This window comes from Armigeres subalbatus, chromosome 1, assembly GCF_024139115.2.
Source record: "Armigeres subalbatus isolate Guangzhou_Male chromosome 1, GZ_Asu_2, whole genome shotgun sequence".
Taxonomy (NCBI): domain Eukaryota; kingdom Metazoa; phylum Arthropoda; class Insecta; order Diptera; family Culicidae; genus Armigeres; species Armigeres subalbatus.
The window spans coordinates 304,691,564-304,703,913 of NC_085139.1; the positions used below are offsets into that span (position 1 = coordinate 304,691,564).

Sequence of the window (12,350 nt, forward strand, 5' to 3'; positions counted from 1 at the left end):
CCATCGTCCTGGAAGTCAGCGAAAGTCATCCCCATCCGGAAGCCTGGGAAGGATCCTTCCTCCCCCAAAAGTTATCGTCCCATCCGCCTTCTCTCAGGATTATCCAAGCTATTCGAAAAAGCTATTCATCACCGGTTACTTGAGTCTGCCGAAAATCTTGCTCGAGGAATAGTTTGGTTTCCGTCGCGGTCGGCCAACCGTACACCAACTGACTCGAGTTACCAACGTCCTCAGACGGAACAAGTTTGTCTCTAAAACATCCGCCATGGCCTAACTCGATGTCAAGAAGGCAATGTATGACATGATGGCCTGGTGTACAAACTAGAACCACACAACGCTACAATCTTCCTAGGTACCTGGTGAAATCATCAACAATTACCTGTCGGCAAGGACATTCCGAGTCTCTTTCAGCGGAGCGAGTTCCAATGCGCACAATATCGTTGCAGGCATCCCCCAGGGCGTAACCTAGATTGCAACTCGCCCTAATTGAAGCCTGATCCGAATGCAAGCAACGAACCCTAAACTTTTCTTTACACTCACCAAAGCGTTCATGTAAGGTTTTTATCCAGGCCAGACGGTGGACCTCGGATGTTCTTGTCCTGGGAGGTGTGTTGAGGTTCATCCTTAGGAATTTGTTTTGGACCCGTTGAAGTTTGAGGTGATGAGTTTTAGCGGAGCTCTTCCAGACCGGCATGCCATATTCGATCACAGGGAGGAAGATTTGCTTGTAGACAGCAAGCAGGGACAATGACGACCGACGGCTTGGCTACCTGAACAGAAGTATATCAATTTTCCCATAATGCGTTGCTGCGCTCCTAGATATTGAAAATGGAAACCAGATTCCAGAAGAGTTAAAAGCAACACTGCCGCTAACCGCAAGCCAAGCACATCTGTATATGGTGGCCCATATACAGATATGCTCGACTTGCGGTTAGCGGCAAAACAGTGTAGTACAACAACACTACACACAATGTAAAACGCTCAAACATGTTCGATGAGCTTTGACTCCACCCCCCGATATAGGCCAAACCAAAATCAAACCGCTTTGATTTTTTCCAACCGAGCCGCCAACTACCACACGGTCAAACATTGCAGTAACCGAAGCATTTTTTTCGGAGCGAAGTCAATGTTGTTGCAACGTGTTTGAGCGTGTGTACGCTACATAAAAAAGGGCACCAACTAGAGTGTTTTTAGCAAGGGTGAAACCCAATCAATCATCAATCAATCAAGCTAAGCTTAACATTTTTCTAAAGATGTCAATAAGACCGTTGTGGAGGTCGAGCGAGAGATCTCACATTCACCCGTCAGGTATTTTCTTTTCTTCTATTCCCACAATAGTACAGAATTTTTTTATATAATTATTTTTTATTTTCAATAGATTTTCTTGTTTTTCATTTACTTTATACATTCAAATATAGTTTTGTTTGTCCTTTTGGATTTTCGCTTACTATTTTCGGGTAGCCGTTTCTTTCCTTGCATCTTCGTTACCGCTCTTGTATCTCCTCTATTATCAATAGTGAATTATATGCTTGCATTAATCCGCACTAATAATAATAATAATAATGATAATATTTAATAATAGTATGTTGCCTAGTTTCTTTTACTCTTTTATTTTTTTTTCTGCTTTTATTTAAATTACTAAACGCTGCATTATGCCTGCCTCTCCGTACTACTGCGGGTTACATTTCGTCACCTCTTTCATCCATATATCATTCTGCTACTCACGGTCTGGCCCGTCCTAATCTACACTCACGTGAGCCAATTTTTTTCCTTCCCAGTTCGCTCAAACATTTGCTCTAAAATAAGATACATTGCGCATTGTGTTTGTTTTTTTTTTCAGTTTTTATGTTTTTCGTTCCTGTTTTATTCTACTTGCTTTTATACACTCAAACAAAATATGTACTTGTTTTGCTTATTATACTCATCGTTTTCTATTTCCCTATCAGCTTGCGGCGTGCTTCGTGCTTCTTGCTTGAGTCGAGTGTTGCCTAGGTGAGGATGATTTCATTCAATACACGATGCCGTTCCTGTTTTATGTCCATTGGGTGATTGAAACACTGTCTCGCAAGCATCAGTTTCTGTTTATTTGTTTTATATCAAAGTTTCTTACATATAAGTCGTATAATTAGTGTAAGAAGTATGGGTGTGGGTGTGTGTTTACTCTGGTTTTTATACAGACACTTACGTCTAGATTTGCCTTAAATCTAAAATAAATTAAAGACAAAACATGAACCGTTTGCTTAGTAACTGTTTCCCTAACTCAGTTCCCATTTGTGTTCTAACTACAGAACTGATGGGCTAGGCTAGCTTTATACATTTTTTTTAATCAAATTTATTTAAAAATATCTCGCTTGAGGCTCAACTCCGCGTTGGTTTTTTGAGTGTGAATCGTTTCACCGTCCATAAAAAGCCGTTGCCGCCACTGTTTGCGACTGTTGCACTTTTACACTGAATTGATTAACTACTCTTGGATATTTAAAACAACAATTTCGCTCAGTGTGGGGTAAAATTGCGTCTTCCTCTATGCATTCTTTTAGTTTCTCAAATATATTCTTAGAATATTTATATAAGTGTGTGTGTGTGTTTTTGACTGTGTCGTTGCCACACCTGAACCACGCACATACTGGGTTTGCCTGTGCGCCCATCCCATCCCTCGATCTTCTCTATACAAAAACGTACTATAAAGCATTTTTTTCTTTTGCGGGGACCAGGAAAGAACCAATTAAAAACTAATTAAATATATTAATACTTGACGAAGAACCGGTTTGCTTTCGAACACTACACTCTGTTTGGTAGCGATGGGTAGTCTCGCGCGGGCGGGACTCCGACACAGCCTGTCGGATGGGGGGAACGTCGCCCGGCGCGCCCCGACTGGGAAGGCCGCCTCCCAGCCTTGGTACTACATATACATTCAATAATCCCCTCTCGAGCCTGTTGCAGATTGAGATTCTGGCAGAAACTCGCGTCCGAAAAATGTTGCTTCCATCCAAATGATTTAGATGGAGATAATGAGGCAACTTCATTTTTTTATCTCGATATAAAACTATTCAATAAAGAGAGATCTTACGAAGGTTTTCCACTACTAATGGAAAGAAATAAAAATCTATACTTAAACTATGTGGATAACTAATTGGGCAACACAAAAAAACTATAAACATTAAATAAATTTTACACATAACAAGTTTGGTGAATCGGAAAAGTTGACCCGAACAAAGCTATTTACATTGATTTGATTTCGAATCTTCCCTCCTATTCTTGTTGAAGGCAATTTGCAAATTACAAACGAATCCATTTATGCCGTTCGAATCCGCAGTCGGATCCGTGAACGCCAAATGTGCAACTGTCGAACAAATTGCCGTTCGAATGTTTCGCATTTTCCACCAGAGCAGCAATAGGAGTGAGAGGATATCACAAATCTCATGCGCAAATCAGTGACCACACAGCGGCACCCGCCTCTATCGGAGCACAGCCATTTTCGAATAATTTCGCGGATTTGTTTTGTTCCATAAATTTTGTTTTACTTGAAACAATAATTAGATTAAATATTACACTTATTTGAGGGGTGCACGCGTGTTTGTGTGTTCGTCATCGGTGTTCTTGTTTACGGACGAACAATGCTTTCGAACGTTCGAATCATTTTTTGTCAACTTACGTTCGAAAGAGTATTCGAACACGGAAACAAGAGTATGAGCGTATGAGTCTCAAACCGATTCATGAGTGTCTGATAACTGTACGATTTCGCTATTCAAAAGATTTCTTCATATTCAGTACCAAAAAATGAATTCAGTTTGGCGTGGAGGCAAAACGAATAAACTTCCGAACACAGCCGTTACCGTTCGTATTGTAAGATGGACTCTCAATCATCTCAATCATTTGAATAATTCCCTTAAAAGCACCTACTGAACTGATTTGGTTTGAAATTTGCGGACTGAATCTTCAGACCTATTTATTTAAATCCCTTCTTCTTTTTTTTCAGTGTCAACGAAAGCGCAACCGGACGTAAAAAATACTGACCCAGAAAAGGTAGAACAATTCTTCCGTGCCAAAAAAAAAATAATATCTCAAATACCGCTTATTTTCATTGAAAAGCAACATTCGTACGGATTTCGGCCCTCGAACGAACGAAAATAAGAAGCCTTGCATTTCGAACAGAACATTCGTTCGAATTTAAAACATTTTTAATCGTTGTGGAAGAACGTTTAGACAGGTTTTGGCTTTGGAAATCGTAATCGTATTGATGACTTTTATTGCTGACGATTTTCATGGCGCTATGAAATTTCGAACGTCGTGTTCGCATCATGAAAGGCGTAAATGAAGACGTCACCAAACAATCTTTTTAAAATTGAAATATAAAATGTTTTTCAAATGTTATAGGCAATTTCTTCGCAATTTTTTTTTAGAAATTCTTCAGAAAAATCTTTAAATTCTTTGCAATTCCCTCCGAAAATTCTTCTAAGTTTCCTCGGAAAATTATTCGATATTTCATCGGCAACTTTTTCGGAATATTAACTGGCGTGAGAAAGTATAGATCAGCGGCATGATAGATTTTGAACACCTCTACATACAATGTGGTATAGAAAGCTATTTGGCATAATTTACATGCTGTTCTAAAAGGGTAGTTTGGCCCTACATGCGGGGGAAGGCCAATTGGCATGATGCCGTTTAGCATAAGGCATAATGTCATTTGGCATAACGAGTTAAATGTCTGAAGGGCCATTTAGCATAAGGTATTGGAGGGGAGGCCCATATGGCATAATGCTATTTGGCATAATGCCGTTTGGTATAATGCCATTTGGAATAACGACTTAAATGTCTAAAGGCCATTTGGCATAATTTACTGGGTACCTCGAGGCCATTTGGCATAATCATTGAAAAGATGTATCAAATACAATGGGCCATTAGGTATAACGACCATTTGGCACAAAAAAGGTTAATCGTAAGAATATATGGTTTCCATTTTTAGAAAAGATGACTCCCGGAATATAGGAAAAGATTGCCTGAAAAGGCAAATGAGTAAATGATTCCTTCTTTAAAAGTACGCATGTGTCCGGAATAAGGCAAAAGAGTAGATGACTCTTTCTTTAAAAGCACGCATTTTCCCGAGGTGAAGCAAAAGAGTAGATGACTCCTTTAAAAGTGTGCATTTGCCCGGAATAAGGCAAAATAGTAGATGACTCCTTCTTTAAAAGCACGCATTTGCCCGAGATAAAGCAAAAGAGTAGATGACTCCTTCTTTAAAAGTATGCATTTGCCCGGGATGAAGCAAAAGAGTAGATGACTCCTTCTTTAAAGGTACGCATGTGCCCGAAATAAATGCTCACGATGATGCAAAACAGTTGATGATGCCTCCTTTTATAATGCAAAAGAGTTGATGATGCCTTCACGCGTTTGTTCGGAGCAATGCAAAAAAGGAGATCATTCCTTCTTTAAAACTACGCGATTGCTCGGAATAATGCAAGAGTTGATGAAGCCTTCTTTGAAAGCATGCGTCTTCTTTATTGTCTACATCAAGAAGTCTATGGTGAAGTCCAGCTTTAAGTTGCGTATAGAATATGATTATTGAAAATAATTGCGTTATGCCAAACGACCATTATGCCAAATGACGATTGTGCCAAACGGGATAGCCCCGTGAGTTATGCCCCATCTATGCGAAGACTGATGTGAATTATGCCAAATGGCTTTAAATTAGGCACCGCATACGAATTATGCTAAATGGCTATTATGCCAAACGGCGTTAATTTTTGACACTGCATACGAGTTATGTCAATCGATCATCATGCCAAACGGGGTAGCCCCTTTAGAATTCGGATGTATGTTTAACGAGATATTCGAGCAATCGTTAGTTGTGCAATCAGTGAAGAAAAGGCTTCTTCTATTCAAATCCATATATTTAAACAACTCGAATTATTGGAAGTAGTTTCGAAATGAAAAATTTTGAATAGCGAATTCAACCAGCTTTTTAGTCAACGACACATCCAGACTCGGAAAGGAACACAACAGGAAATTCTATCTCCGCCACGCAGCCTAATTCTCACACAGAAAACACTATCACTGATTGATTCCGAAACTTTGTTCAAACCACAACTAAACGAAATAATTCATAAGAACAAAAAAAAACAATACTAAAGTTGTTTATACATTTTTTCTACATTTGTGTTATACTTTTTATCAGCTTCTCGCTTGTCGTCTTCCTGTCTTACCCCCTAAATAGTACCTATCGAAGTCTCCGCCCCGTCCAATAATCTCCACCGCGTACCCAGCATCTCCACCTATTCTAACGGCACAGTTTCATATCGAAAAACAAAAACGGATCGCCACTTCCGTTCCGTCATTTCCAACAAGCAATCTTCACGGAGCATTGAGAAAAGAGTAGCTTTTTTTTTGTTTTTGTTTTCGATTTTTTTTTCAATCCTCGTAAGTTTTTTTTATCCTTTATTTATTCTGATCATAATTTTTGTTTGTTTTTCCTTTTATTACAACTCCTAACCTAACCTAGTTCCGGCTTGTGGATGATAAGATAGGGGTAGCTGATGCCCTAACTAACTAACTAACTAACTAACTAAACCGACGAATGTAGCGTACATACATCACAATCAACATTCACTATTACAGTTTAATAGACGCGCACCACGTTCGCTCACTCCCCTTTTGTATTTGTTTTGTTTACCAGCGTAATGATACTGACGATAATGATAATAATGATGATAGAGTTCATTGGTTTTTTTTTCTGTGTTAGAATTTGATTCTTGATTTTTTTTTATCTTTAACTCTCTATCGAATTACTTCAAAGGGAGCGGGAAATAAATAACTGTCTATGTGCCGAAGCGCAAATCTTTGCGTCCTCCTAGATTGCTGCTAAAAAATTAAGCATACTCTTCCACAATTGGTATGGTCTCTAAATTAGAACTTACTTTTTGTTTTGGGTTTAAAGATTTCTTCATATTTACATTGAGTTTTTGTTTTTACATCTTAGCAAAGTTATTACTACAGAAGGTCGATGCCATTTTTACTTACATCCAATATGTTGCTGATTCTGTCTGTTGAGTGGTAAAAAGGTAATAAGGCTGCAGTCGAGCTTCTAAGGTCCCTGCTGCTAGTAGACATGATACTACTACAACTGCTCGACGAATTTGGTAAGCTGATCCTGCGCGGTCAGTGGACTGGTATCGTTGGGACCACCGGCACCGGGTCCACCCGGTCCCATTTGGTTGGGATCGCCCGGGCCACCGGCACCGCCCCCGGGACCGACGCCAACCGGTGACTGATGCGGGTGCATGTGATTGTGCATTTCACCACCGGGACCGGCCGGCGCTGGCGAATGGGAAGGCAAATGGTGTGGTGATGGTTGCGCCCGGGGCGACGCCGACGGTTGTGCCCTCGGCGACGGAACGGCCCGCGGAGATGGCTGCGGTTGAGGAGATCGAATCGGGGGCGGCGATCGCACGGTTTGCATCAGCTGCTGCTGCATCGTGTGCTGCGGGGTCGGAGGACCCATCACTTGGCCCCCGGGACCCTGCTGGAGCTGCTGAGAGAGCACATTGACGCCCACTCCGCCACCCTGCTGGCCCGGGTTTGGTTTCATTCCTTGCTGCATGTACTGCTGCTGGTCAGGGAACATACCACCTTGGCCGTAACCGCCAACGCCCATCTGCTGCTGAGGTCGAGGTCGTTGCTGGTACGGAGGAGCCGGCTGCATGTTGCCACCGCCCATCGCCAGCTGTCGCTGCAGCATCATCTGCTGTTGTTGCTGCTGCTGCTGTTGCTGTTTGTACCACATTTGCTGTTGAATCTAAATTTAATTTTAGAAAACATTTTTTCCGAATATTAGACGATTTTTCCTAATTATGTCGAGACCTTGGTAAATAAATAAATCGACCTCTATGGACCGAATTGGCGCAAATAAAATTACTCACCGGTATCTGCATCTGCGGGTTACCCCCTCCGGGTTTTCCACCGCCAGCCATGCCCTGGACACCGCCTTGCATACGGTTGGGACCCATAGGGCCACCAGCCGCCGCAGGATTGTATGGCATTCCGGCGGGTCCTTGACCCGGACCGCCTTGCTGTTGGCCCTGGACACCGCCAGCACCCGCATGCTGCATAACATTGTGAGGTTGCTGCTGTTGTTGTTGCTGCTGCTGCTGCTGTTGTTGTTGTTGGGGCATTCCACCCTGGTTCTGGTTCTGCTGATTCTGAGCCTGTAATGCGGGACTCGATTAGTCTGGCTTGTCGCACTTCAGGAAGCAGAACTTACCGTTTGCTGCCGCTGCTTGAATAACGCCGCCATTAGCTGTGGGTTGGCTTTCAGTATTGACATCAACTGTTGATGCTGCTCTGGACCGGCCGACGGGTTCTTTAGTGCGGTCATCAGCTGGGCTATCGCAGCCTTTGGTTGAAGCTGCGATGGTTGACCCTGCTGTTGACCGACCTGCTGCGGATTGGCAACCATTCCACCGGGGCCCTGTATACAAACGCCACCCGGTCCCGGTCGCATTCCGCCCATCATTTGGCTTCCACCCACGCCGGCACCCATCATGCCCTGAAATTATTGAAAATATCGCAAAACCATCAGAACACAATTTTAAATTGTATAGAATTAATCCCACTTTGATCCAAAATACTTACACCCTGCATCGGATTCGGTTGCTGCGGCTGCTGTTGGCCCTGCATCATGCCGGGCAGATTCGGCCTCATTCCCGGAGGATTCTGCTGCCCACCGGCGTTCGGATACCGGGGGTTACCCCACTGATCCATCTGACTCATCACGTTTTGTCCACCGGCACCAACGGGGCCACCGGCTCCCATCGGAACGCCACCAACGACACCCGGTTGCTGTTGATTGGGAACGCCCATTCCTGTAACTCCCGACACTCCGCCGACTCCACCCATGTGTCCACCGGCTGCCATCGCCCGCTGCATCACCGGCGGCGGCATTTGACTTCCACCTGGGTTCACTTTTCCAAAGCTGGCGTGAGGTGCCTGCTGTCTCGCCGCTTCCTCCTGAACCTGGATTTGTGGATAAATTCACAAAAATAAGAAATTATCATTAACCTCATCCGTTTCTTTTTCCATCGCCCATAAACTTCTTACCTGCTTCAACGCTTGCATCACATTGGGCGGTGGTTGAGCTTCCTGTTTTATAGCCAAGCCCGGCGGATGTGGACTGCCCATGCCGCCAATTTGCGACACCGGACTTGGCGCGGCCGACGGGCTCATCCCACCTGGGGTTCCGATGGGACCTACACTGCCCGGACCGACCATGCCTCCGCCGGCGCCTGCACCAGCGGATCCTACCGATCCGACACTTCCGGGACCACCGGTCATTCCACTGGGACCCATTCCACCTGCACCACCGGCACCACCCATTCCGTTCGGGCCCACCGGACTCATGCCTCCTGCACCAGCACTCGGCGGCCCACTGGTTCCGGGCAGCGAACTGGCACCACTCGGCACCATCGATTGCGTTGGGGCTCCCACTCGAGTTGTATTCATAACTGCCATACGACGCCGCAATAGTTGTTGCTGTTGTAGCCTGTAAAAAAAAATGTTTTGTGAATGGTAGCTCAAGTGGCGATTTGGATTCAAACGTACCTTTGCTGTAGCTGTTGCTGCTTCAGCTTGTGCTTGATGTTCGGGCAGAACGGTACCAGGCACTTAGCCTCCTGGCAGTGCTTGGCGTGGTAGCAGCACAGCGCAATGAGCTGCTTGCAAATCGGACAACCGCCGTGCGTCTTCCGTTTGCAGTGCTTCGTGTGCTGCACCACCCGTTTCATCTTCTGACAGCTTGGCAGGCGACAGTTGGCGTCGCGACACTGGCAAGCATGCACCAGCGATTGGATGCACCGCTGGATGGACTGCTTGCGGGCTTCCTGCGGGTTGGTCTGCTTGATGTCCGTCGGCGATGAACCGTCGTCCAGGTCGAATCCCAGCTTCTCCATGGGATGCGAATGGCCGACCTTTTCCTTGCAGGTGAGACACAGGTCGAAGTCCTGGAATGGTGGGAGCGAGTTAGGATAATGACCAAGAGCGGATCCGACAGAAGGGAACTTACGTCGCACACGGTGCAATGGTACCGCGTCTCGACGTGGTTCTTGCAGTGATTGCACGTGTAGACGAACTTGTCCTGGCCTTGGTTGTGCAGCTCGTACAACATGCACAGGGTACTGAACTGGGCTCGACGAAGCGACGAGAACTCAAAGTGCTTATCGCGCGCTAGCGTGAGGAAGGCATCGCGGCCGTCCATCAGGTCACAATTGATGAGCGGATCCGGATCTTGGATGGGCTGTGGAAAGATGGGATTTGATTCAATTGACGGATATTCATACCATGATACTTTACTTCAGAATTCGACAAAAAACGTTGTAATTTCTGGACATAAATTCCTAGGGATCTCTGAACGTATAGTAGCCATGCCAATTACAAAATGTCGCTGATTACTGTTGGAAATCTTCCATGAAAATTCGTATTGAAGGCAGATCATTTTTAAAAGTTCCTGGAAAGTGTTTCTGAAGGTCTTTAACAGCTCAATGAAATCCATTAATACCAGTACGCGAGGAAGAAGGCGGGACGATATGAAACGCAGCGAACTATTTTCAAATAACTAAGCGGACTATATAACTTGAGGAATGACGCATCACTAATGGATAAGATAAAAAATAGTGCTGTCCAATGAGCAGCTCGAAGTAGCTCGAAGTTGTTCCCGTCCTGCTCGTTCTTTTTTATCAACAAATGGGCATGAGCAGGACAGGGAGAAACTTTGAGCTACTTCAAGCTCTCATTGGACAGCACTAATGACGAAAGATTTCAGGTCAGCCTTTTTCGGAAATGGAAATCTCGCCATCTTGCCTTTAAGGCAACATTCACACACTGCTCGAATACCACATGGCTGGATAGGAAAGCCATTTGCAAGATCACATTTCTCCAGTTCAAAATGCCCGATGCCCTAGTCTTTGATGCCATTCATGAATGCATAATGGGTTATGGCTCTTGGCCACTGCTGTGGTTGATTTTTCTTGTGTTTTTAACAAGTACAATCTGTTCGCTCACCGATTTAGTCACCACCAGCGAACGCGAATGCATATTCTTCTTCCATATGGGATGCAACCTTCATTTGTGCATTTTTTGGCTTTGCAATGTTACGAGTAATGTCATGATATTTTTTTTTTACTCGACAGTCATTCTTTTTATGTCTAACTTTGTGACAGTTGACAAATAACACTTTTCTTGACCGACAATTTTTCGATCACCTTCATTATGCTTTCTCACTTTATTCGTCCCCTTTGCGTTTCATCACTTCATCCATGACCTTTTGCTTCACTAATTCTAAGGTTATTTCTTCTTCCTTACGGCAGTCCAAAGCCGTCGTGAGGGTACTGAAAAAAATCGGAAGGCTACGGAAAACCATCATCACCTCTAGCTCCCTTCCAAGATTCGTTCCAGTTTTCATGCAATTTTATTATTTTTTTAAACTTAATTTATGTGTTTTTTTTTAATTCTAGGATTAAATTCAACACAGGGATGAAAGGAAACTTGAGGAGTTCCCTTTGCGGGCCAGCCTTGGGTTTCGCCGATGGTGATGTAGCAGAGCTGTATTTAAGAGAGGGTCGGCCAGAGGGGCTGCTCTGCGTGCCAACCAAGGGCATCGCCAGATGGCGTTGTAATTTCACTAAAACTAATTAATCCTAACACTTTAAAATGTTGGGGTAAAAGTAAAATAATAAAAACAAATGCACGGTTGAAAACAATAATAAGATAAAATGATGACACACAAGCCGAGTTAGATACGGGATTCCGACGTGGATAGAGTTATTTTGGTTCTGATCAGTCCTGTGAGGGTTGACCTCCTACTTTGCTCTCCTACGACTACTGCATTCTCCTTCAGGGCTCCTGCCTGAATTTAGCCGTATTTTGATATCCTGCTGTGGTCCTAATGATGCGCTGTTCTCCGGTGGTAATGTTTGCCTCTGAAGGATTGAAGTTGTGGTGAGGCCTTATCCATTAACTCCTTGCCAAGTTAACAGAAGTCCTTTTATTTTTTCGGCCTTTCTTTTAAGGAAAGGATCAGAACGCCACTTGGTAAATGTGGCGGTATTCAGAAACCGAAAAATTCGGAGGGAGCCTGAAAAAATGCTCGATGGCTTTTTATCGATATCCTTCAATAAAGGAATGAACAAAAATCGAATGCGAATTGGCATGGGATGTCTGTTGGTTTGGCGAGGTATAATTGTGGATGGGGTAGGTCGAAGCCCCCCCAGCCAAATCGGAATGGTGATCGCGGGGGGAGGGAACTTTTATTTAGATGCCCGTTCGCCTGTTGTGAAAGGCCTCATTCCCGAAGCTTGATGTTATGG

The 12,350-nt window shown here is 44.1% G+C and overlaps 1 protein-coding gene across 4 annotated transcripts in view; it reads right to left on the reverse strand.

Moving 5' to 3' along the window:
- Nucleotides 1-1,345: 1,345 nt before the first annotated feature.
- Nucleotides 1,346-12,350, reverse strand: part of LOC134207864 (histone lysine acetyltransferase CREBBP) — a 76,970-nt gene continuing 65,965 nt past the window's right edge. For all 4 annotated transcript variants that reach the window (XM_062683820.1, XM_062683822.1, XM_062683819.1 and 1 more), the window contains 7 exons: nucleotides 10,052-10,282; nucleotides 9,592-9,989; nucleotides 9,091-9,532; nucleotides 8,626-9,006; nucleotides 8,255-8,539; nucleotides 7,914-8,198; nucleotides 1,346-7,789 (listed from right to left, as the gene is read on the reverse strand). In XM_062683820.1, the coding sequence (XP_062539804.1) occupies nucleotides 7,112-7,789; nucleotides 7,914-8,198; nucleotides 8,255-8,539; nucleotides 8,626-9,006; nucleotides 9,091-9,532; nucleotides 9,592-9,989; nucleotides 10,052-10,282 (2,700 nt within the window). In that variant the 3' untranslated portion in view covers nucleotides 1,346-7,111. The remainder of the gene's footprint in view (nucleotides 7,790-7,913; nucleotides 8,199-8,254; nucleotides 8,540-8,625; nucleotides 9,007-9,090; nucleotides 9,533-9,591; nucleotides 9,990-10,051; nucleotides 10,283-12,350) is intronic.